Source organism: Seriola lalandi, unplaced genomic scaffold, assembly GCF_002814215.2.
Source record: "Seriola lalandi dorsalis isolate HSWRI2012SDOR001 ecotype SW California unplaced genomic scaffold, Sedor1 jcf7180002054542, whole genome shotgun sequence".
Taxonomy (NCBI): Eukaryota; Metazoa; Chordata; class Actinopteri; order Carangiformes; family Carangidae; genus Seriola; species Seriola lalandi.
This window is the reverse complement of record NW_019525095.1, coordinates 467761-493696: the sequence shown is the minus strand read 5'-3', so window position 1 is coordinate 493696 and position 25936 is coordinate 467761. Positions and strand designations below refer to the sequence as shown.

At 41.0% G+C, this 25936-nt stretch overlaps 4 protein-coding genes across 7 annotated transcripts; 3 read left to right on the top strand and 1 right to left on the bottom strand.

Annotated features, from left to right (window-relative positions):
• Nucleotides 1-5630, bottom strand: stk25b (serine/threonine kinase 25b). The gene is made up of 11 exons (XM_023414736.2): nucleotides 5206-5630; nucleotides 4215-4445; nucleotides 4034-4090; nucleotides 3765-3873; nucleotides 2606-2763; nucleotides 2076-2261; nucleotides 1514-1659; nucleotides 1063-1168; nucleotides 917-988; nucleotides 170-306; nucleotides 1-74 (listed from the first exon to the last, which is right to left on the bottom strand). The coding sequence occupies exons 1-11, from the start codon at nucleotides 5233-5235 to the stop codon at nucleotides 35-37; spliced, it is 1272 nt and encodes a 423-aa protein (XP_023270504.1). The 5' UTR covers nucleotides 5236-5630; the 3' UTR covers nucleotides 1-34.
• A 1303-nt stretch (nucleotides 5631-6933) lies between these two features.
• Nucleotides 6934-12915, top strand: mffb (mitochondrial fission factor b). Of its 2 annotated transcripts, none has more exons than XM_023414819.2 (7): nucleotides 6934-7073; nucleotides 7718-7939; nucleotides 8078-8253; nucleotides 9530-9621; nucleotides 9757-9927; nucleotides 10428-10503; nucleotides 11087-12915. In XM_023414819.2, exons 2-7 carry the CDS (start codon nucleotides 7723-7725, stop codon nucleotides 11216-11218), a joined length of 864 nt encoding a protein of 287 aa, XP_023270587.1. In that variant the 5' UTR covers nucleotides 6934-7073; nucleotides 7718-7722; the 3' UTR covers nucleotides 11219-12915. The 2 variants fall into 2 exon arrangements, with proteins under 2 accessions (XP_023270587.1, XP_023270586.1); XM_023414818.2 differs by having other exon boundaries at nucleotides 8078-8256.
• A 53-nt stretch (nucleotides 12916-12968) lies between these two features.
• LOC111661272 (putative flap endonuclease 1 homolog) lies at nucleotides 12969-17313 on the top strand. 2 transcript variants are annotated; one of them, XM_023414787.2, is made up of 11 exons: nucleotides 12969-13248; nucleotides 13954-14020; nucleotides 14278-14380; nucleotides 14589-14643; nucleotides 14779-14840; nucleotides 14965-15101; nucleotides 15337-15397; nucleotides 15504-15635; nucleotides 15733-15878; nucleotides 15983-16115; nucleotides 16411-17313. In XM_023414787.2, the coding sequence occupies exons 1-11, from the start codon at nucleotides 13167-13169 to the stop codon at nucleotides 16465-16467; spliced, it is 1035 nt and encodes a 344-aa protein (XP_023270555.1). In that variant the 5' UTR covers nucleotides 12969-13166; the 3' UTR covers nucleotides 16468-17313. The 2 variants fall into 2 exon arrangements, with proteins under 2 accessions (XP_023270555.1, XP_023270557.1); XM_023414789.2 differs by lacking the exon at nucleotides 15983-16115.
• Nucleotides 17314-17454: 141 nt separating this feature from the next.
• On the top strand, nucleotides 17455-25636 carry agfg1b (ArfGAP with FG repeats 1b). Of its 2 annotated transcripts, XM_023414785.2 has the most exons (12): nucleotides 17464-17861; nucleotides 19754-19847; nucleotides 20152-20267; nucleotides 20911-21049; nucleotides 21167-21323; nucleotides 21508-21615; nucleotides 22178-22322; nucleotides 22612-22691; nucleotides 22798-22890; nucleotides 23105-23263; nucleotides 23809-23903; nucleotides 24086-25636. In XM_023414785.2, the coding sequence occupies exons 1-12, from the start codon at nucleotides 17470-17472 to the stop codon at nucleotides 24143-24145; spliced, it is 1638 nt and encodes a 545-aa protein (XP_023270553.1). In that variant the 5' UTR covers nucleotides 17464-17469; the 3' UTR covers nucleotides 24146-25636. The 2 variants fall into 2 exon arrangements, with proteins under 2 accessions (XP_023270554.1, XP_023270553.1); XM_023414786.2 differs by lacking the exon at nucleotides 21508-21615 and having other exon boundaries at nucleotides 17455-17861.
• The last annotated feature ends 300 nt before the right edge of the window (nucleotides 25637-25936 follow it).

The following is a 25936-nucleotide window of genomic DNA, read 5'->3' as shown; positions in this document are numbered from 1 at the left end:
GGGGGGGGGGGTTAAGTTACATCCAGCTGGGGTTTCACCGCGAAGACGGGGTGGTGTTACCATTTAAAGAAAACCTGAAAAGAACGACATGAAGCAGCAGGTTAGAATTAAATGGACGCACGTTTTCTGTTGCAGCAGATGACAGTTTTAAGACTGGCTGGAAAATCACCTGCACACCCTCTCCATCATGTGTGTGACAAGGCGGTCAGAGATGCCTGGACAGGACTCCTCGGCGAGGTTGAAGGCGTTCTCCAGCTCCTCGATGGCTCCTACGCCTCCGCCACTTGCCCGCCGCTTCTCCTTCAACTGGTGGAAATAAAAATCAACCAGAAAGAATTTAACAAATTGAATGAAGAAGGTTATGGCATTAAAATAAGCAGAGATTAGTCAGGGTTTGTTGCTTCTTAAGTTCATCGACAGAGCTACGGTGGAGTCCAAAAATCCATTCACTGGAGAAGTGGTCTCGGACTCTTCTTCTCTACTGGTTTTCCCCTTAAACAGTAACTGTAATATACCTGCATTCAAATCCTGATCCACTTTTATACCTTCTTTCCTACTGATAGAAGTTACAACAATGAAGCTAGAGGTGAGACAGAGTCAGTGTTTATCATGTGGTTTTGAATTCATGTTATAAATACATGGTTTTGAGTACAGTGACGGAGGTTGTGAGTCATTCTGGGACTAAAAATAAACCTATATTGTTGAAATCATATCACAAGAGCGTTATGACATGTACAGAAAGATGGAGTGTAGATCCTGTCACTGCTGCAGCCCAGACTTGCATTGTTATCAATGCAGTCAATGTACCAAGAGAGATTTAAGGTTTAAGGTGTCTTGCCTTCTATCTAAAATGATCGGAAGTACAATGAAAAGCATCAAAGTTCTGTCTGTCCCCACTTCCAAAACTTACACCTACCTCTCTGAAGATGGGTGTTACCAAAGCAGACAAGCACTGGGACTTGGGTTGTCTTTTCACTGAATCTCCTGACTGCAAAGAGGAAAAAGGGGTGTTAGGAAAAACAAAAGATTTGACTCTGTGTCTGTGTGCTGCATGTGTCTTACCTCTGAATCTGTGTGTGTGTAGCCCTTCTGTAACTTGTTCATAGAGTTGGGTCTGACTGTGGGGAAGGTCCACATGGGACATGTATCCACGTCACCATCTGCATCCCTGAAAGACATGGGGGTGGGGGTGAACAGAATTAAGAGGTGAGGGACAAAAATATTCACAAATATAAGGGGCAGTAACATTATCTGATTTACACACAAAGAATCAATGAGTTTGTTTTTGTAAATACAGAGAAAATGTCTCTATTCAGTACAATTTAATATCCTACGTGTTTGGATATGTATGGGTAAGCAATGCTTCTAGTAAATGTCCATCAGCCAATTCTGCTACTCTCTAATAGGTCCGTCTGGTGTTACTAATTTGATAACATGTCTTTGAGTAGATACTCGGAGAGCGGAGCGGATGTTTTATGACTAGAATCCATGAATGTGTGTTCTTGAGACTCACATATCTGAGTCATCAGAGCTGGATTCCTCCCCGTGTCCCTCTGACTTCCAGCGTCGGAAGCGGTCGATCAGCTCTGTCAGATAGGCCGTCTTCTTGGTGTAACGCGTTATGAACTTGTGCTTCAGAAGCTCTTTGGCGGTTGGCCTCTGTGCAGAGGAAGAATAGAGATGGGAGCGGCATTAAAGTTCAGTTACAGTGTCATCGGTGGGTTTGTTCATTTGAAGCAGGAAGAAGAATCAGCTGGGATCAGAGTAATGACTCTACCATCACATCACCTTGATTTAACATATTTTTGGCACTTTTCTGGTACAAAAATGTGATGTGGATCATGTTTGAATATTTGAGAAAGTGCACAACAAGTTGTAACTCCTATTAGGGACAGGGCACGCTAATCCAATCACAAAAATGTGGTAGGATAAATGACCAAAGTCTTACAAAGAACAGCAGTGCCAGTCTGGAATTATTTTCCAATTTTCTAATCTTATTTAGCCTGAACACACATGTCTGATCCCATTTTAGTTCTGCTACAATGCCTGCAGATGGTTGCAGCTGTTTTACTTACAAAACGAGGGTCTTTATTTAGACAAGCCTCCACAAACTCTTTGAAGGGTTTGCTGTAAGGACCCTCCAGGGTGGGAGGAGTGTTTTTGGGGATGAGGAAGAGGACCCTCATGGGGTGAAGATCAGAGTTGGGAGGTTCCCCTTTAGCCAACTCAATGGCAGTGATGCCCAAGGACCAGATATCAGCCTAAGCAGGAGAGAAAATGTGTAAGTAAGCTGTGTTAACTTCACATACACTAGAAACTGTGCAAGGGATTCAAATATACAGTAGTTCCCCTCATAAAACGATGTGCATCATGTACTTATCAGTGCCACCAACAATAACAAAAAAAACCCCAAAAACATATCACTTCTTGGGGCGTCGTGTAGCGTAAAAAAACCCCAAAAACATACAAAAGCACTTAAACATATCACTTCTTCCGCTCTGTGCTGTACCAACGTTAAACATCTCTTCACTCTAAAAAACAGTGTTCACTCAAAGCAGCGACAGAGGTTGTCTCTTGTCTCTCACGCTACAGACTCTGGCCTCACCTTGAAGTCGTAAGCTGACTGTTTGATAACCTCTGGAGCCATCCAGAAAGGTGTGCCGACAAATGTGTTCCTCTTAATCTGGGTATCTGTCAGTTGTCCTGCCACCCCGAAATCTGCCAGCTTCACGTCGCCCTGCTCCGACAAGAGCACATTGGCAGCTGGGAGGAACAAACAGAAGAAGAAAGGCAGTCAAAAACAAGTGATATAAATAATCAGTACGGGTTTGTTTTCTGTATCTGTGAACGGTGGCTTGCTTCTGTTTCACATGTTAAACACAAAGCATCAATAAACATGCCAATGATGCAGTCCCATTGTGGGATGATAAATAGCAATGAAGTGCTGTTGCCCCTCATTAAGGCCAATCAAGTGTAACAAGTAAAGACTTCAGTCCATGAAGTTTTGTCAAAATGTATCAGCAGCTTTCAGCATATTACATGCACCAGATGGATGAACAGATGGACAAAGGATACATCAGAGTCCACTGTGGCAAACTCAGACAGCTTCAGACATCAGGAGATGCTCAGTGCTTTTGGCAGGAAAAGAGTTTAAATACAAGAATTTAGTCCCTATGGAAAATGGAAAATAAACCCACAAGCAGTTGAACCAGTTTTAATATTTATCTAACATCTTTGTTGAGCTGCCTGCCATCTTAGCATCATTATATTTCTGTGATTTTGAATGATTACCACTGATCAAATTCTCTTTTTTGAAGAATAGAGAGCATAACATCAGTCTCTCTCTCTCTCTCTCTCACACACACACACACACACACACACACACACACACACACACACACACACACACACACACACTCACATTTAACACCTTCAGTGTGTTGTGAAATCAAGCTCTCACACGTTATTATTATTATTATTTTTACAGCTTGTTAACATATTTAAATGTGTGGACTTATTCTGTCCAACGTCTGGTTAAGACTGGATGTGCACATTGTTACTCAGCTCAACATTCGGTGTCCTGCTCTGTTGCACTCCAGTGCAGCATGTACTTGCTGATATGGGATACTGAATCACAGCATTTGTAAGTTCATGTCCAGTCTCTTCACTCACTGCACTACATCGATACTAAATGAAAAAGACTAGCTAGAGAGTCTGTTTCCCATCGAAAGTTTGGTGATTTACAAGAAGAAAGTACCTATTACCTTTGATATCTCTGTGAATCTTCCTTTCCGAGTGCAGATACTCCAGCCCCTTTAGTATTTCCCTCAGTATAGTAGCAATGTAAGTCTCTTCAAGAGGCCCTGGACGGAGCTAGGACGACAAACATACAGAAAAAATAAATCAGAGAAGAGTGGATGTTGGGAGAGAATGCAAACAACAGGTCAGGTTTTGCTCCACAAGTATAAGAAGTACCACTTTGTAAGATTTGTATAAAACTTTGTAAGCAGCATAAAAATAGAAACCTTCTTACCAGATCCAAAGCAGATCCTCCACCTAAATACTCCATGATAATCCACAGCTTGGTCCCCTGAGAGGGAGAGAAAATACTCAGTTTTCAAGTTTAAGATTTAAAACCACATCTTTATGTGATTAACTGTGGTAAAATATATATATATATATATGTGTAGCTACAGTATTTGTTTCTATCTCACCTTCAGGTATGATCCATAATACTTGGTAACAAAAGGACTGTCACACTGGCTCAGCACTGTGATCTCCTGCTGAATGTCTTCGATCTCATCCTCCGCCTCCTCCAGGTCTATAATTTTAATCGCCACCACCTCCTTTGTGCGGTTGTTGATGCCTTTGTAGACCTCGCCGAAGGAACCCTTCCCAATCTTTTCCTGCTTGGTGAAGTACTCCTCGGGGTCCAGCCGGGTATTCTGGCAAAGCAAGAGCAAAGAATGCACTGAATTATTAAGTGTATGTCATGATGATGGTTCTTATAGTATGATTTGTGTCTATAACTTGTTCCACATATGAATGCTCTTTTATAAAAGGTTAATTGACCTGACATTAGGGTTAGTTACATCTATCTGTTGGCCTTTATTACAACGTTTTCATGCACTGGTCAAACATTAAGAGATGCAGGATGATTAACCTTTCTTATCTGTGTCAATACGCATTTCATCACAGCCTATATAATTACCTAGACTCTAGATCTAACTTTGTGCCAGGATGTAATTCAAGAGGCATGACACTTCAAAGTTTAGTGGTTTTCTGTCTCCAATAACAGCAGGAAATGAGTGATGATTTGACTGAGTAGTAGGCACTTAAAGAAGTCAAATTTAAGTCAAATAAAGAAGTTAAATTTAAAATATTTTACTATCTACAGCATGTGACAACTACAATTCTAAAACAGTGTAGGCTTTTAAAAATATTGCTGTGTACATTGATGAAATTTACAATTTCTAATGATATCTGTTTGTCAGCTTGTTGATAGCTTTGCCAATTGCTCCTGACAATGGCGAGGAGATGGAGAATAAATGATTTCATGTTCGTTTATAGAGTAAGTTTTTCGCTGGCATTGATGGCTTAGACCCCCACCCACCTATTCATGGAAAGCCTGACGGTCATGGGGGTTCGCCTTGTCTTGGACAAGAAGAAGGGAGGTGACAGTTGGTGAAAAGAGGATTTCTGTACCTGGTTTTGCATGTCTCGAAGGTGTGCCATCCCCTCAGCAGGTTGGACGGGGCAGAGAAAGCCACAGCTCTCTCTTTCCTGAAGTTATCAAATGGTCCTTTCGGGTTTTTCCTCCCCTTTTAGCTGTCTAGGAAGCTAGCTAGGTGGCTAGCCCACTAGATAAACACCCAATCTGCTGGCTTTAATGGGGCTGTCACTCCGCGCACTGCTCTCGGCCTCCAAGTCCAACGGAGGACCGAACAGCCCGGCGACACAACGAGCTACTGACCGAGAGACTCCATGTATGTCGGCGGTGATGAACAAGAAGAAAAAAATGTTCCTTCCGTGTATTAATATTTAATTCATTTCAAGGAACGCTTAGCCTGTTGTTCATTTGAAGCTTGAGGAGGACAAAATAATGGCCCAGATGGACGACGCATGCGCATTGTTTCCGCAGACGTTGGAATTGTGGGAGTTGTATTGCGAAGCCGACATCTCCGTTTAGGTACCTGAAAGGAGGCTTCCTCCTCATGAAGATGCTGCCACAGATTAAAAAAAAAACCCAAAATACACATTAAAATATGCTTATACATTAAAGCTCATTCAAAAGCCAGTTTCTAGGGCCCTTTTCATTTTAGTTGATACTGTACATGGTTAATGGATACTTAAAAAAATTAAATTAAAGCAGAGTAGCTGGGAAATCTGAAGTTATATTTCAGCAGACAGCTATTGGTTATTTTTGGACTCTTATGTAACAAATGTTGGTTATGTCATATCACAGTCTTCATTCCATATGAGACTGCATTTGGCCAACTTTGTAAACCAGTAATAACAACACTTCTTTAAGGGCAAACAAAATATCTGGGGGACAGTATAAAGTAAGTGACCTGTGTTGAATCCATCTACAGCTTGGTGGCTATAGCTAGCTGTATATTGAATATATATTAGAGCTGAGTAATTTCATAATGCAAATGCATCAAGAAATAAATGCAAATTTTTGATTTACAATTTTATTGAAAAAAAATTACAAAAGCACACTGCAGCGAATTTGTACCTTAAATCAAAGTTTTATATTATACATGTGTATGTACACATCTGCATATAAGGCTACACATTCAACCCCATAACTGGGCATCACTGATGAACGCAGAAGTTATTTGTGATCTTTGTTAAATACATTCACAATACATTCATTTGTGGTAATGAAGCATGCCATAGGTTGTTTCTCTTTGGTGGTTTTACACGTTTCTCTTCTTGAAGTTTACAGGTTGTAACAAACACATACTACATATACATATATACAGTATATATATATATTCCTATAGGTGTTATTGTATTTATGTAAGAATCCATCATTTCTGGGACAAGAAAATGTTTTGAATTGAAATAAGACATCATGAATTCATCATTATAGAAAATACAGTCGTTTGACATAAATCTTCAAGGTAAAACCTCATAATGGTTTGATATTTAATATTTTGTATGTTTGACAGTGTTAGAAAAATAATCATGAAAAGATTAGTCTGACAATGATGAGTAAACTGAATTACAGCTGACAAAGAAACAGTTTTGTATGATGTTGTTTTAATTAGGCCAGTTACATAAACATTGCATGTGAAACGGCTAATTTGAGTGTAGTAGTTGTGTGCGCTCGTTTTTGATCCCAGGAGGTCCCTGCTGGTGCGCCTCGCTTGGAGTGACGGTGTAGCTTATAAGCTCCGCCCCAGCGAACACCCGGGGTTTGCTATTGCCAGATAGATACACTAGCTGGAGGCGGTGCGTGTTTCTGTGTCACCCGTCGTCCGTCTCGGGCCGATGCTGTAAATATTACAGAAGAAAACAGCATTTTGACACATGACATTTTAAACCCCGGTGCTAAACTCTTAACGGTAAGTGGCCATTGAAGCTAAAGCCAAGTAAAGCGCGCGATAGCTGCGGTTAGCCAGCGTGTTACTGCAAACAGCGAGGCTAACGTGTTGTGATAAAGATAACATCAGCTAATGCCTGTCAGACATCGCGTACTAATATTAGCTAGATATTAGCTAAGTACATGCTAGACATGGCGTCTTACGTGGGTTTCATTCAGTGACATTGAAGCCATGTTTCGACAACAGCTACACCTCATGTCAGCGTTATGTAACTTCATTAAACACACCGTGAAAATGTTAATTGTTATGTGGTGTTTCTTAGCTGTGGCTGCTGCTGCACCTTCTACCCTCCACCTTGTCGGGCTTGTGTGGTCCCTCTACAGGACATGCCCTTTTACACGAGCCAGAGATCATGTATTTAGCAGCACCACTTGTGACTGAACCGGTTGGCAAGGAATAAATCCACTATATATATATGAATTTAAACACTGCTTTAAACTTGAATGACAAAATCAGGATTGCATTGCCAGCAGGCCAGTACCATTAACTTGAGAGGGATGGCGAACATCCAGGTTTCACAGATATGAGTTTTGATGTGATTTTTAACGTCTGAGACTGTGTGTTTCAAGTGTCACTCCAGTTCCCTCTGTCTGGTGTGTCTTCAGGCTGGATGAGTGGGCCAACCTTCACCTCCCCCACTGCAGAGGCGGCTGAGATGAACCGCATCCATTATGAGTTGGAGTACACCGAAGGCATCAGCCAACGCATGCGAATCCCCGAGACCCTCAAGGTGGCCTCTGACAGCCAAGCAGGGTCCCTGTCCCTTCAGCAGCCACTGCTCACTCACACGACCCTGATGCAGGTTCCTGAGAGGATTGTTGTTGCAGGTGAGGACAGGACTTCAGTAATAAGTTGCATGGTAGAAAATACACGCAATTTGTCGTCCTGAGGTGTTGGGCTATGTATGTATCACCATGCCAAAACTGTGTGACCTCCTGTCCTTCTCCTCCTCACTTCACCCACAGGTGATGATGGGGACCCTCGATTTGCTCGTCCAAGAGACTTGGACCTGATTCAGTCTGTCCCTCCTGCGGACCTCCTGAACATGAAGGCCCCGCCACGAATCCTCACCCTTTCAGAGCAGCCACTGGACTCCCTCGAGACTGACCCAACTGCCTCTTCACAGAGCAATCCCAGCCAGGTGGTAAGAGTTACACCAAGGTTTCTGTTAAATGTTTTTATTTCTCATTTCTATGAATTCAGTTTCCTTAATTAATTTAACTTGAAACTGATCCCGCCGTTACACGATTATGTGTATTACAAAATGATAGAAATGGTAGCAAAAACTTGGTGCTTGTGTACATGATCAACAATAATGCTTGTTTTTTAATATAGCATTATTCTGCAATATTACTCAGTTACGTCTGTAATGTTGTCAGTGAAAATATTGTAGATGTCATAACATTTTGGGCGTTAATAAGATTAGGTGGAGACAGATGTAAGACTGTGAAGTTGGAGCAGAAAGCTGAGATTTTGAAGGTGAAAATTAAAAGCTTATATAGAAATTTGAGGGATATTTAGGTTTAAAAAAAAAATTCATATAGACCAGATAGATGTGTCTTAAAGAAAATAATTGATCATTCTACTCTTCTTGTTTAGTTGGTTATGTTTATGCTGAAGTGCAGCTGCTTTTCTATTCATTGGTTTGTACAGGAAACTGTGGACTGAAGTCGAAACTTGAAACTTTGTTTTTCTCCTGAAAATCAGACGCTTGAGCAGATTTTGTCTTACTTTTGTGGAGGTGCATACAACTAACTGGATGTTATGAGGGGATACATAGAGGGATGATGCACACCACTGTTTGCAGAATTTAATGAGTCATGCCGTGTCATGAAACCAAATCTGCTGGTTTCACAAGTGTCTTCACGACTGGTCAAGCAAACTTCTGATCACATGTCTAAACATGAGCTATACTTATTTGTAATCTTCACGTTTTATCCACATCAACTACTGTTTAAAGAAATGCAGGTTCAGGTCAGAGAAATGAAGAGATGCAAGCCTTCATTTTTGTTTGAAGAGGAAAAGTATTCAGAAAGTGCTTGAATTTGCTGTGGGGAATGAAAAAGTGTATTAAAAAAGTTGCAAAGAGCAGGTTACATTGCCAGCCAGTGAAGGGAAAAAAAAGTAAGGAAATGAAGAAAGTGTATATGGAGATTAAAGGATACAATGGCCACAGTGGTGCTTAGAGAAGAAACCAAATCAATTATTTATGTGCGGCAGGTTTTGACATTGTCGGTGGTTGAGGAGTGGCGTTCAAAATGAGACTGCTCATACTTGTTATTTGGTTTTGTGGTTCTTAAAAGTGCAGTGGAAAATAAAATGAGCACAATTTTCAATACTTAGGAACCTCAACCGCAATCTTATAATCATGTCTTGTCATTGTAACCTATTATTTCAAATCTTTGTATCAATAATAGGCCCACTTTCATGCTCGGTCTCGAAGAGAGCGCAGTGCGAGCGAGAACATTTCTGGTCGCCACAGCAGTCAGATCAGCAGATGTGATATAAGGTAAGCACACCTGCTACAGCACAGTGTCACTGATGCTGCCTTTACATTTTGAATTTCTTATTCTTTGTTCATTTGTAGTTGGTTTAAAAATATCTTTCTTTCTCTGCTTTTCCTCCCCACTCATCTCTCTGCCAGTGTAACCCCTTCCCCTTCTGCCCCCCCGGTCCGCTTGTGTCCCCCCCTCTGTTCCCCCGAAGATGCGAGCATCAACCTGTTCACAGCCGCAGGGTTCCTGTCTTACATTCAGTCAACGACACGGCGAGCGTACCAGCAGGTTCTTGAGGTCCTGGATGACAGTCACCGCAGGTGTCTCTTCTTTGTCCCTGTAATTCTCAGAAGTCCCAAAGTTTGTGTTGAGATATTTTCTTAAAATGAAGAAAACAAATAAACTCCTTACAGCATCATAACTTTAAGGAAAGCTCATGAGGTGAAGAACTGTAATGGAGGAGGAAAGAAGTCAGAAGAGGAGGAAGTAAAGTGATGCTCATGAAAATTGTGCTGGTTGTTTGTTTATCTGATTTGAGATGTGTTGGCATCTCTCACTAAAACAGGAACAATGCTGTTTCACAGCCTCAATTAACATCATTCCTCCTGTGCTCTATGTGAGCCAAAAACACTATCATAGTTGACCTACCTGAATTTGTCATTTATACAAAATATAAATGTGTGTAACATAATATGTTAGTGGATGTGAGTGTTAAAGAAACGTCCTTTAACCTTTTGCAGCGATGTGAACCCTCAAGCTAGACTAATTTTGTACATTGCTGTTGTCATTTGTCTAAACTGAGATATGTTCATCTCTGAAGGACGCACCTGGACTTGGCCCTGGATATAAACCCTGATGAGTCTGGCTTGGTAGACGCCTCCTCACTACGACGACAGGTAATATGTCTCACAGGCCTAAATGCCGGTGTTTGTCACTGATAAGTGACATATGGATATAATATGCTTCTCTGCTGCTCTGGTGTGTTTATTGTGTCTGTTGTGAGTATTTTCTCCTGTTGTCTTAGGGCTAAAATTCGTTAGGGTACGTTGAAGGCATGCTGACACAGCAAGCTGATGAATACCATCTCAGATCTTTTAAATACTCAGCTGTAAACAAACAAATACAGTGCAAGTACAAATACAGGGATGAATCACATAATAGGCTGGTAAGAGAGTACACAAGTATTTTCTTTGAAACTAACAGTATTGTTTAAGTCTTGCTGCTGCACTTGTATCGTTTGATATGAAATTATTTGAGAACAGATTATCCCATTAAAAACAAGGTTTTTCATGTTTTGGTAATTTGATATCGTCACTATAGTTTTGCTTGTATATTGTCTTGCATATTTAAGACTTAAATTGAAAACCAGATGGTGGCAATCCAATGTAAATACCTGAACAAATGTTACCCATGCCCAGCATTGGCACAATGTTACCACTTTTACATGGGAGAAAACATCTTTTCATCGTGGTCATTCAGATTGTGAAGCTGAACCGGCGCCTGCAGCTGCTGGAGGAAGAAAACAAAGAGCGCTCAAAGCGAGAGGTGATCCTGTATTCTGCTACTGTGGCGTTCTGGCTCATCAACACCTGGATCTGGTTCCGTCGCTGAGGTGGGACTGAACTGAGCCTCCCAAAACACTGGAAGCCAAAGCAATTCCTTGTTAAAGGTGCAGCCATTAAAACATGGGCCTCTAATAACATCTAAAGGAAACCACAGGAAACTATAACAACATTGGAAATGTCCTAAACCACAACCCTCTATGTTTTTATAACAAATTCTATTTTGAGATTTGACTTACAAATTTCAAGTTTAACACTGTCAAGGTAAGACCTGAGCCAGCGTAGATAATGTTTAATATATCTACTCAATGTTACAGATTTTCACAATAGCAGACAATAACTATCGGCAAGGTCACAGTGATGTTTGGTGAGGTGTAGGAGTAAAGCTAAAGGTCTCAGACTTCACATGAAAGTTTCATCTATGTATCTCACCCTTGTATAAACTGGTAAACGACGAGCAAGACAAAGCACAATGACACTACAGTTGAATGTTTCCAAAATGTTAGCATCTGCTTTGATGTAGTAAGTAGAGCTTTGCTATGTTGTAGCACACAACTATCAGATGCCTTATTAGGCTAAAATTAGCTACAACATAGGTTGCTTTCCAGAGAATATAACGTCAACATTAAATCAGCTGACATTTGAGTCTGAAGCTTTCTCCACCTTTCGAATACTTCTCTGATGATCACTTGGGTTTAGGAGAAACTAAATGTTATACAGGTCATGTGGAGATGAGTTTAAAGTGGCAACGGGCCAAAAGATTGCAAACCCTTATAGATATTTTGTGCAAAGAGCTAGGAAAATGTTATAGACTGCAACTTTAGGCTTGATTAATCTTTTACATACCAACAACAGATGTTACAGTGATGCTTACCATCGTTCGTCTTCGTGAGAGTGAACAAAGTTTGTGAAGGAGAGCTGTTAGCCTCAGGAGAAGAACGATTAGAGGGGAAACAAGGATTTACTTAAGCAGCAAATGTTTTGGGAACCTAGGCCACAGCTGGAACTACAGTCACAGGACCAAATGTCAGACCTGACCTATTTGAAGTTGAAATTCATCAGTTTGGTCAAAAATTGCTATTCTTTAAGTGTCAAAGTAAGATGACTAAATCCAGAGATGCCATAACATTAACCTTGAATGTCCTTTGAGTTCCTCATTACCCAAAACATTTGTGTACGGTACTTGAATAGCCTATTGTTGTAATGGTGTAGTTAGTCCTTAATATATATATATTTTTTACCTCTTTGGCGGTCTCATGCACAGTGATTGTGATACGAGCTTGATGAAGGGGCAACAAAACTACTGAAGGAAGGGTGCTGGGGATGTTATCTGTGAATGAATAATGTGTTCTCGTGCTGTTTATACAGTTCGAGCTTGTTTTTCCAGAGAATTTGACTATTCGTTTTTCCATTAAGTTATATAGGGACTAAGAGCATGGACTGTGTGGTTTTATCCATCATACAGTGTGATATTAGAGCTACTGTGTGTATGATGATTTGTAATAGATGAATATATACATGATATATTGATGCCATTATTTTTGAATAATAAAATGATTTCATGGAGGTTTATCACACATAGCAAGGGCATCAGCAAAACGTTGCAGTGATCATTTTTCTTCTGTTATACAGTGTACTTATCAATTAAAGCTGGAATTTTAAGTTATATATTTTACTTTCTTTGTAATATATGAATACATTCATTGTTTGTAAATATTTTCGCTGTAATAAATGATGGATGTTAAATTTTTTTGCAGACCTTTGTTTCTGTACAATACTGACCCCTGCTGCTCTGTCGGCTGGTGTGCAACACCAGGAAGTGCTCTGTGGATGGAAGTATTTATATGGCTGTTTAATTAAAGAGGAGATCATTTTTCCAACCGAAGATCATCAGCACACGGAAATTAATCAGAGCAAAACCTAACGCTGACCTTTTCTTGTTATGGTCTTTCACCGGAAGCATCCTTGAAACAGTAAACAGAGGTGCTGGCAGCACAATGGGGATCACGAAGCTGGCAGATTTGATCCGCTTAGATGCTCACGATGCCATTTCTCATAAGGATATCAGTGACTACACAGGTGACATTCAACATATGTATTTGTTTTATTAGCACGCTGAATTCTTCGCCATGTCAAATACCGGATGTTGCTAATTGCTACGGTTAGCATACTTGGTCCTTGGTAGCTTAGCTTTGACGGTACAAATCATTTTTCCACCCGACAAAACAAAACTTCTTTAAAAGTGCGACCACGCCCTTGGAAACTTTCACAAATAAAAGAAAACATTAACAGTGTCAGCACTAAAATGTTGCCATTACAATAATGAAAACTAATAGCATTTACTCAAGTACAATTTTGAGCTACTTGTACTTGTACTCGAGTATTTATTGTACATTGTACCTGTACTTCACTTACTAACCGACTAACACTTTGCTATTGATAGATTTTAAATACAAAACACGTGGCCACCGTAAGATGAGGATAACCACTTCTCTTACATACATTTTATAAGGATACAAGGTCTCTTGAAGTCAGTAATTTAAACTGCTGCCAGGTAAATGAAGTACTGTCACAGTCCTTGTATTGTTATGTAATGGACTGAAACTTACACATGAAATACAGTGGAGTAGACTAGGAGTGACAGTACTTCATACTGTGGATCTACTTGAATACTGTTCTTTTATGAATGTAATCAGTTAATACAGTGGATATGATAGACAAACCATTTGTGACTATGAATTAAAGATGCTTATGATGCTGCTGCTGCTGTTTTATACTCCACAGGAAAAGTAATCGCACTGGATACCTCCATTGTTGTGAACCAGTTCCGTGCAGCGACACCTGCACTCAGGTGAGCTCCTGAATGAGTCACTCTTCTCAGGCTGTGCTCTGTGCTGCTGGTGCATGGGACTACATTGATGTTTCTATTATTTCATGAACATAAATATCAGAAACAACCCATAAACAATTCAATCCAACACCACAAACTATAACCATACAGCTGTGATTAGCAATTGAAAATAATGTGTCACAGTTTTTTTTATAATGTGTTGGTATTTCTGGCTTTTGGTCACTTGGTGTGAAATGGTCTTTATTTCTTCTCTCCAGCCCCCTGACAGGTCTCTTCTTCCGCACGCTCACCTTCTTGGAGCATGGCATAAAACCGGTCTTTGTGTTTGACGGAAAGCCTCCCGGGGAAAAGGCAGCTGTTGTAAGTGACACCTTGAGACCTGATACCAACTATATCCTCCTAGTGTGTATGAGACAGTCACGGGTCTTATCTCATGTGCTCAAAATGCCAGTAGAACTAGTCTCCTTACATGTTTTGACTGGTGCGATATGATAGATACAGCAGATACCTGTAGAGTGGTAGAGACGACTGTGACCCATGCTGATCCAGCCTCCTGTTTTTCCCGCAGCTTGAGAAGCGAGCTGAGACAGCTGGTTGGAGATTCTCTAACCGCACAGGCATAGGTAAATCTAAATGGAAACAAAAAGTGCAGATTCTGAAGTTTAAGTAGTCTTAGAAGCCCTTACATTCCTAGGATATGCACTGGAAATATTATTTGAATAAATAAGTGCGTCTTGACTCTTTTGTGCTAAATGTAGCATCATCCCAAACCAAGGATTGTCTCCAACTCCTGAGGCTTCTCGGTGTACCGTTCATCCAGGTGTGATCCCTCTGTCTCTCTATGTATATACTGTATGTATATGTACATAGTATATCTGTCTATCTCGCATTGCCTGCATTTTTATTTTTCATTAACCTGTCTTTCTCTGCGTCTTGTGCTCCAGGCTCCAGGGGATGCTGAAGCAATGTGCGCCTGGCTGGTGAGAGCGGGGACTGTGGATGCGGTAGCATCAGAGGACATGGACTCACTGCCATTCGGAGCCAATATTCTTATTCGCCAGCTGAACGCCAAGAAGGACAGGTGAGAACTGTGCAATTCATGTGTTGCTCAAAGGATGGTTTAATCCGGTTGCTAGTGTAATTCACCTTGATGCTGTTAATTTTCCGATGCATATCATAGATACTGATGTTATTTATTTATTCATTTATTTTTTTGTTCAATACAGAAATCCAATCTATATCTTAAATTGAAGGATGGACTGGGTTGTTTCCAAACTTATCTAATGCTGAGCTTTTCTTCTTTTTCTTCTTCACAGTGAAGTGATTGAATATTCTTTACCCAAGCTGTTGCAGAAACTCCAAATTAGTCATGAGGAGGTAAGACTGAAATATTCATTAAGATGTCTTTGGAAGCATATTCGTGAAGGCACTTTACAGAAATATGTACTTTAACTTTCCTTCTTTTGCTGTTTTCTTCCACCAGTTTGTTGACCTGTGTATTTTGTTGGGGTGCGACTACTGTGACAAGATAGCCGGTTTGGGTCCTAGAAGAGCTCTGACACTGATCCAGAAGCACCGCACTATTGAGAATGTGGTTTTGAATGTCAACAGAAAGGTACTAGATGGACTATTTGTGGTCTTGGTTGTTATTTCTGTAAATTGCTTTACCAAAAAATGTAAGATGTAAAAAGATACTATCTGCTTCCCTTCAGACCCATCCTGTGCCACTTTTCTGGAAATACAAAGAAGCACGGAAGTTATTCTTGGATGCACCACAGATTGAAACTCCTGAACTCGTCTGGACTGAGCCAGATGAAGAAGCCTTGGTTAAGTTTCTCTGCCACGTCAAATACGTAAAGTATGTACTCATAATGGCCTCATTTTTGCTCAAGCCCAGCCTCCATGTCTTCATGCTTCTTTGTCTCTTTCAAAGACTAGTATGAGCCGTATTTATGTTTTTAGGGAGGAGAGGGTCCGTAGTCGAATGGAGAAGTTCCGTAAGACACGGGAGGAACGGGAAAAGGAAAAAGCAGCGGGATGTACTAAGCAAACAAAAATGGAGGACTTCTTTAGGGTTACCAGAAAGAGGGGGCAGGTGAATATAACATAACAATCATTAACAAAAAAAATATTCTATATGTGCATTTTTAAAGCCTTTTGAATTGATTTGGAACTTGATTTATTAGATGAAAAGCTATGATGATTAAATTAAAAAGAGAAACTATTTAAAATTACCTTTGATCAATCATGATCGCCTATTCCAGTCAAGCAGTCATAAAGCAGGAAAATTTGGTCTTTGTATTTGTTCTTGGGGGGCAAATTTTCAGTAGTTTCAAATCTGGTGTGTTGATCTGTCTGAACAGCTGTGCTTTCTGTCTTTCTTCCTCCAGCCTGTGGAAGCTGCAGACTCTTTAAGCAGCAACACAAAGAGACCAAAGTCAAAATGACGCTGCCGCCGTCTCCTGGTTGTTGTCTCCACCAACAAAGGAAGGATGTTTTTTTCATCCATCTCCCTGTCCGGATATATAAAAAAAAATCATACACCAATTTGACAGACAGTCCTCAAATCTGTGATCACAGTCTCAGATCTGTGCCATAAAATGATTTTGTTTTTAACACAAGATCATGCTACATTCCTGCGCTGAGAGAAAGTCAGTGGGGCCAATTTTAGGCTAAACTAATAATATAGAAATTTCAGTTGTTCCAGAGGCAGCAGCTTTACATGTTGGATTATGGATTTCCATTTACAGAGTACTTCCCAATTGCGTTCTAGTTTTCACCCAATTTAGAAGAAGCCAAAACAGGCATTTCGCAAGACACTGACTTCAAGGCTTTGTCTCTGCATGAGAGCACTACCCCCAATGACAATACAATAATCTGATCTTGTCTGAACAGCAGTGTCTGCAACAATGCAGTACACTGAGGGGTTCTTCAGTGCACCCAGCAGTTTCCTGCAAAGCCACCAAGAAAAGCAGAGCAGGCGGCTGACGGCTATGAAAGAGAACAGTGTGATCACTGTCAGGGAGGACTTCCCCCAAGCCAAAACTGGAGACAGGGGATGTCTCATCACTAGATATTCAATGAGCACCTGTTGTGTAAAGGATGCCAAGACAGAGACCAGAGACTTGAATTTTAACACATCCACTAAAGTGGATTAATGTATAAAACAGATAGTGAGATGTTTAAATCCATGTCTTGTGAAAACAGTATACACAGACCAAACTCTATGTTTTATATGAAGATCTCATGTGAATGCTGTGTGCTCTATTGAAGTAAAATAATGTTGAAGTTTATTTACTTGTGTGATGTTGTTATTGTGAGAGTGCTTGGACGAGAGTTGGGCCAAACACTGCAACTACAAATGCAATGTTATTTTTTTTTTTGTCTGAACTATTTCCAAAGAGGTGTAACTTTTCATCAAAACACGAGGCGTCATTCCAAACCAACAGATGGCGCCGGTGTTTGTGAAGCTGCTCTGTTTCCCACAGTTTCCCTGTAGAAGAAGCGGTTTGTCAGTCGCCCAGTCTCCCCCCGATAGACCTCTCAGCAAGGTGTCTGCCTGGCCACGGCCGTCGTACGCGGCAAGCCTGCCCCCCGAGGACACCCACCCTGCCCCCCGGTCCCTCGACCAAACTTTTTCCCCCCCGGTGATACCAGTCCGCTGTTCTTCGGCCATGGCGACGAGCGCGAAGCGAAAGCAGGAGGAGACTCATCTGAAGATGCTCCGGGAAATGACTAGCCTGCCCGCGAATAGGAAATGCTTCGACTGCGACCAGCGCGGCCCGACCTATGTCAACATGACAGTGGGCTCCTTCGTCTGTACCACCTGCTCTGGGATCTTGTGAGTTTATCTTCTGGGTCACAGTGTCGTCTTTATGGGTTTACAGTGCCCCACAGGCAACAACAAGGTACCGCTGTCGGTTACGGTTTTTTGTGCGGTCCACCACTGACTTGGCGGTACCGTTAGCTCGTTAGCTAGCGTTAAAGTCAGGACAGGTAACGTTGACGCTACCCCCCCCCCCCCGGGTCCAGCCCGAGGCCGTCGGGTTGGGCTGGGTGGTGTCGGCAGGTCGGTGTGTTGATAGCTTTGCTTCAGTGTGATTAAGATGAAGTGTTATAGACACATTTAGTCTGAGTGTCACTGGTGGTCTCAGTGGCTTTTTGCCTGTGTGGTCAAGGTTAGCACGCCTAACGTTAGGTTCGTATACCTACCAGTCAAATATTTGACCACCTTTTATTTAAAAACAGTCCGCCACTGAGGCACCTCCTCTGGTTGAACTTTAGCTGGACCTCCGACAAGGCAAACACACAATACACACACCTCCAGATAAGCAGGAGCAGGGTGGGACTCTCAGCTCAGTAAGTAGTGGAAAGACAAAGTGGGGCAGTGGGTCGTGCTCTAGTTGCTGTCTCCTGAAACCACTTCTTCATAAGAAACGCAGAATATTATGAAATCATAACCAGAAATTAGGAAATGAGTCTAATTTATGCAATATCCTCACTGCCCACGCCCAGATAGTTGCTGATGTTGAGGCCAACATTTCTGCTGATCTTGCTGCCAGTATGCTACATGTGTTTGACTTAACAAAATTGTTGCAGGCATACATCAAGCCAGTGTATGCTTTTCCCTTAATTTATTGTTTTGCAACGTTAAATCACAGTGAGTTAATTTGGCTTTCGAATAACAAAAAGTGACACTTGAATGTCAAACATCTACCATGTCATCTAAATGAAGTACAGCATAAGTATTCAGTCTCTTGTAGTCAGTATTATTAGAGGCAACATTCACAGCCTTGAGTCTATGTGGATATGTCTGTATCAGCTTTGCACATCTGGACACTGTTTTTTTTCCTCATTCTTCTTTTCAAAACTATTATAGCGCTCTCATGTTGCTGTGAACAGCAATTTTCAAATCCTGCCACAAACTCTGACTTTTCTTCACCGGGACATTAACATTGTTGGTTTTCAGTCACTCCTGTTACATGCTGCAGCAGGTTTTCCTCTATTGAGCTAACGTCATTCGACTTTCTTCTTCAACAATCCTTCCTGTTGGAGCTGGTTTGTTTTGATCTCATCAGACCATAGAAACTTCTTCCACTTTGTTTCAGAGTTGCCCACATCCCTCTCTGGCAAACACTAACCCAGATGTAATGTTACGTTTTTCTCTCTGTAATAGTTTTGTCTTTATCGGTCTGCTGTAAAGTCGCAACTGGTGAAGCAACAGTTGTGGACACAACTCTTGACCTATCTCAGTCATGGAGACGTGTAGCTCCTTCAGAGTGGCCACATGCCTTTTGCCTCCTTCACTAGTGTCCTTCTCACACAGACGTTCAGTTTTTGAAGACTGCATGGTCAAGGGCGGTTTACAACTATGTATAATCTCTCCATGATTGTCCTTACTGTAAACTGAGGGATATGAAAGTGTTTGTGGATTTTTTTCTTATCTCTGTTGAGGGTTTGAGGATAGAGGGTGTTGTCTGCTGGACAGATCGAAATCCTCTTGGCACAATCTTGTAGGTTTTTTCTCTCTATATAATGTGAATAAACAGTTCATCTGTCCTCCTACTCTTCAGCAGCCTTGTCACAGATTCTTCTTTATTATGTTTTTTTCATCAGAAAAAAACTTTCTAAACACAAGAGGATTTAAACTAATATCACTTGTAGACCATTGATATACACTGCTGATTGCATCCTGCCTCTCTTGTCCTCGGCTAACGTATACCTCCTACACAGGCGAGGACTGAATCCCCCACACAGAGTGAAGTCCATCTCTATGACCACATTCACACAGCAGGAAATTGAGTTCCTACAGAAACACAGCAATGAGGTATCATGTACACTTGACAAAAAATGACTCCGCACCACATTTCACGTTGTTAAACATTATTTTTAGAGTCATGGATATCTGTGTTTTATTCTGCGGTTGCATCTTGGCATTTTGTTAGCGCTGCTTAGTCAACTTTATTGGCATTCCTCTCTCCCTCTTTTTTTCTCTCCCATTTCTCATCATCCCCTCCCCCCCTTCCCTTTACTTTCTCTCACCTCTCTCCCGGCTTTGCCACCACCCCCCCACCCCCACCCCAATCCCTTCCTTACCACCCACTCTTCTCATTCCTTTGCCCCCCCTGTAGGTCTGTAAACACATCTGGTTGGGCCTCTATGACGACAGGACATCAGTTGTTCCAGATTTCCGAGAACCACAGAAAGTAAAAGAGTTCCTTCAGGAAAAATACGAAAAGAAAAGATGGTAACATATTTTTGTGTTTGTTTTCTTGATAAGTTTTGACCAAATGAAAACCTGATGTTAAAAGAACACATCAGGATCAAACCAGCACTCATGACTACTCTTATGTCAGCTCTTCACCCTGTGGATACACATTGTATAAATGGCTGAAATGTTGATTTAAGTAATATTTTTTTTTTTACTTGGGCACACACTGCTTAAATGTAGTTTAAAAGGTAGAAAGAAGTGCTAAAAAGTCAGTGTCAGAAGTTCTGGAGGTCACTGGGTTAATGCTGCCGTGTTACTATCAGCTGTGATGCAAAGGGAAAGAGTTCTGAGAGTAAAGTATCACCTCTGCCAAAAACCATTTTGCAGTTATGGACTTGGTTAACCATATGATTCAGTATGATAGCGTACTCTTCATTGTCTTGGACTTTTTTATGCTCACGTGTCACTTTCCTCTTTCACTGCAGTGTTGGTGGGAAAAAAAGCACAACTTTCAAACACTCCTATGTATGAAGGAATGCCCTGTATGATCATTTACTTAACATTTACTTAACATAATCAGCTAAATCAGGGCCTCAATGAGATCATATGACGAAAGCTGTATCTGTTAGGACTAAACATGTCTGTATATTTGTGTTTGTGCTCTTTCCTGGATGTCTAGGTATGTTCCTCCAGACCAGGCAAGGGCAGTAGCGAGTGTCCAGGCCTCTGTGTCCGGCTCCTCAGCCAGCAGCACTGGCAGCACCCCAGAAGTGCAACCCCTCAAAACCTTGCAGCTCAACAAAACCCCTCTGCGCCAGGTAAAAGAAATGCACACTGAGCCCATTAATTATCACCTTTTTCCATATTGTCTTTTTTGGAATTTAGAAGTAGAAAAGTTTAGAAACCAGTTTTTTTTTTCTACTGTTAACACCCAGTCTCCAGGGCTAGGTCGTTCGCAGGCCCACAGCGCTGCTCAGGAGAAGAAATTTGACTTGCTCTCAGACCTGGGAGGAGACATCTTTGCTGCTCCACCCACTCAAACTGCCAGCTCTTCCAACTTTGCCAACTTTGCACATTTTCCAAGCCAATCAGGTAAGATACCTTTCTCTCAAAGGCCCCCAGAGTGTCCAATATTTCACTCAAAGGCTAATATACTCAATACCAATATATAACAGTATGTATTCTTTGGTTTGTCATCAACCCATGCATTTCCCTGCCATTGTTTTTATTTCCACATTCATTGCCTGTGTTAATTTTTCCTTTTGTGTGGATGCAGCACCTCAGGGTAATTCAAACACCAACTTTGCCAACTTTGAGGCATTTGGAAACACTGCAATTCCATCCCATCTGAGCACGTCACCCCCCTCAAAGTCCTTTTCATCAGGTACCCCCCTCACCACCATTGCCTTTCCTCCCTCTCCACACACACTCACCCTCAACCCAATATTTTTCTTATTAATTTCTCACCCACTGTGTCCACTGTCCAAGCCTTTTCTGTATCCACAAAATTCTCTACAGATGCTCAGAGCATGTGCTGGCCGTCATTGCTGCTGTTGCTAAGCAACTGTTAAAAACTTGATGGAAGCAAATTTCTCTAGGATAAAAATTTAAGGGTTTTTACGCTATTGAGCACGTAACACATGCTAAACTAAGCTGCTAGGTGTGATGGGAACACACCACCATCCTTTCAGCTTGAATTAATTTGAAAAAGACATCTCAGACGTGCTGTGAAGGCAGACACCCAGTGGACATCTTTTTCTAAACCTCACATTGTATATGTGTTACAAAATACCAAGCTTTTTACTGAGTCATCAGTCAGTTAGTTCCTCATCTTTTTATTATTTGTGTGTGTGTGTGTGTGTGTGTGTGTGTTTGTTTGTTTGTTTGTGTGTGTGTCATGTAGCTCTTGATGTTTGAGTATCTTTTTTTTTTTTAATTGTCAAAAGGGGGAGGTGTGCCAATTCCGTCAATGTCTAGTGCCGTCCCTGCCCAGTCCCAGACAGGGAGCCGCACAGAGGATCGCTATGCTGCTCTGGCTGAGTTAGACAACGAGCTCAGCTCTTCTGCCTCCACAGGCAGCAATGTGCAAGGGTGAGAGACTGAGACAACTGCTAACAAATATTCAACAGAAACAAAATGAAATGAAATGGTGAAATGGTGGTTGATCATATTACTTGGATAAAATGAGTATTCATGAACTTAAATCCAAACTAAAATCCTCCAATCCAGTCAATGTTTTCCGCTCTAAAGTGAATAGGATCTCATTTCACAGCTCAACTGATTGATTAAAAGAAAGGTGGCAGTGTCAGTGACTCAGTTATAAAGGTTAATTAATGTGTTCATGGATGTAAAAACATTTAATCTGGGCATTGTCTCACAGGAACCTATTTGGACCAGTACTTGGTTCATCGCCAGCCCAGAATCCACCTGTGTTACCCAGCATGCAGCCTGGCTTTGGAGGTGGTAATAATGATTGACTACAATGATGCATACAGAATGAGAGTGGTACATTTACACATGTAGGTCGAAGACTCAATGTGGTAACTTACTCCTGTGTTTCATCTAGCCGTCCCATCCACAAATCCCTTTGTTGCTGCAGCTGTTGCCCCGGAGATGGCCACCAACCCTTTCCAGACCAATGGCAGAGCTCCAGCTGCAGGTGTGTGCATAAATTTGGAGTAATTCATAAGACTCTTTTTTTTTCTTAGACATTTGTGTTAGTTTGATGTAACCCAGTTACATTGCCAAGTAGCCTTGTGATTTGCCAAAGAACCTAGAATTTACTCCTGCTTATGTGTGTGTGTGTCTGTGTGTTTGTGTTTGTGTGTGTGTGTGTGTGCATTCACTGTACACACGTTTTGTGTGTCTCGTAGCCTCGTTTGGTACTGGCTCTATGAGCATGCCTGCCGGCTTTGGGAATGCATCTTCCTACTGCCTCCCGACCAGTTTCAGCGGAAACTTCCAGCAGCAATTCCCTGGCCAGGCCCCCATCCCTTACGCTCAGCCTGGGGCCTACCACCCTCAGTCTAATGGTTAGTGGCCTCCCATATCCCCCTGTCCTCCTACCCTGTTCCACCTGTGCAGTACCTGTCAGTGATATATGTCATCTGCCTTTTCCCCAGCGTGAATTGTATATACTATTTGTCCATATAGCCTTCTGCATTGAGACCTGAGTTTTAAGTCTGGCTGCAGAAAATTAAAATTGTGACTTGTCAGTGGCAGCTACTGCACAGTGACAAAAGGTTGCATTTAGGGTGCAACGCTTTAAGGTTCTGCTCTTTACAAAGTACAAAAAACACAATGGAACCAATGTGACAAATGTGACATCTCAAAATGCTCTGTTCACACCTGAATGCAAGCTGACACCCTGGGGCTTGGCTCTTTTTTCCCTTTAGAGTCTTAGTCCCTTAAAGTTTCATTGTAAAATGACTGTTTAACTCTTTCTGGACATTTTCTTCATCCCTGTTGATATAACAGTTACAATGACATAAAAGAAAAATACAAACTCTCATTAGACATTACTTAACTGTTGGAGACAGCAGACTCAACCTGTTCCCTCTGTCACCCTGTCACCTAGGCCCTGCATTCCCAGTCTACAGTCAGAACAAGCCCTCCATGACGCCCTTTGGGCAGCCCATGGCTGGCCCTGGCATGTCCAATAACCCATTCATGGTGAGCATGCTTTGTCTTTTGTTTTCCCAGCTTTTTCAAGAATGTAAAAGGAGGTGTAAAGGAACTTTATTAGCCTAAGAAAACAACTGAATTGATTTATTTCATTGAAAACATTGCTATGTATAACATTTAATTCGAAGGGATTGTCTTACAGCAGTAATGTTTTTTTTCTCTTATTTCAGGCAGGAGCCCCAGCTGGCTCATTCCCTTCAGGGGGTTCATCCACCAACCCTTTCCTGTAGCACAGCTCCACGTACTCGTCAGCAGAGGGCAGCATGCAGCACATACTCAACGCACCCGTTCCGTCACACAATTAGTGGCAGTACATTTCTTAAAAAAGACTTCTTTTTTTTTTTTTTCATAAAAAAAGTTTACAACACTATGAAGGAGTACAAAGGACTATATTGAAGACTAAGGGACTGTTATTGGGGGTGTACTGTTTGGACTATATACAATACATTATATGCTTTTTATTTTTTGTTTATGACTGTAAGCTCTGTGCATATCATTTGTAATCGAAATTAAGTACATGTTATGTATAACAAGGACTGAGTTAACACACACCTTGTGGAAAAAAACCACTACAAACTATCTACGTAAGTAAGGGTATACACTTTTAAGATTATTAACAGGGTTCCATCCAAATCCATGATCTATGGTTTGAAGCAGCCATGGTGATGCAGGTATTTCGTTTTCAAAAGGGATTTCTATTTGTTATTTTAGCATAATTGCTACTATACTGGCATTAAGATGCAAAATGTCCTTTATTAACTTACAGATCCAGAGTGCTTTTCCTAAGAGTCTGAAGTTGCCTATAACCCAAAGCAACCAAACCCTCGTCTGTTTAAATTAGAACAACATCCCAAGCAGGTGGATGAGACACAGCATTGATCCTGGACTATTAGTTATTGTTTTAAATATTGATGAAATTGAGAATAAAGGGGCAGCTTTCTCATTATAATGCTAGCAGAGACTTCAGATGCTTTGTCCCAGCTGGTAAAGGGGCAGGCATGTTTATTAGAGCACAAATGGAGTACTGAGACAAGAAGTGCAGGCGATGAGATGAGTATTTCTTTGTCCTGTTACCCTGCTTAAACTATAAAACAATGATAAAATAGTTCAGTACACTCAGTAACCTCTCTGCGGATGGTTGTAGATGTCAGAGGAGCAAATAGCAGACGTTCACTACATTTCATGAGTTTGGTAAAGACAAAGGGAAAGATTGTTAGGAAAGCTTCAGAGTTGTGGGTGTGATCCAAATTGGGTTACTTCAAAACAAAGTGTTGTTTTCATAGGTTTCAGGTGACTTGTCCTATTGACAGGGAATGACTGGTTTACCAGACCCGGCCCAGACAAAAAAAATTACAACACTTGAAAACAAAATACTTATGTTATGTAATGTTAGTTACATTGTATTCACTACACTCCCTTGATATCTGTCTTCTTCTTTGCCTTGTGATTGAAACGCCTTTTGGAGAGAAAAACAGGATGAGGAGAAATATTGAACTCCCTTCAGTTTGCTTTAAAATAAGGCAAAGGAAAGGATCAGATTAATTTATGGATGATTACATTCTTGGATCCACCTCTGACTCTGGAGAACTAGGGTCTAAATTGTGCCACCAATGACTAACAATGAATTTGACTATGTGTTTCTTGTCTTTACAAGAATAGGTAAGTAAATGTGTACATATATAAATATATGTATAAATAAATTAAAAGATTTTTAACTACAATGATGAATTTGTGTAGCTCTGTTTTAAAAGTGTTGTTCTAAATCCTTTTAACTGATAGATGTGCAATATTCTTCCCTTTAGGAAAGTTATACTGCTAATTTTCCATTGCAACTTAGCAAATAGGTGTTACCAATATCTTGTCTATCTAAGCCTCCAAAATGAAGGTAAAAACAAACAATTTTTTTTAAGATAAACATAAGTCTCAACACCAAAACAAAGCAATATTATCCTTATGGTGGTAGAATATGTTGTAGGGCTGTTGTATTGAACTGCATTACTATTAAAGTAAATAACTGAGAG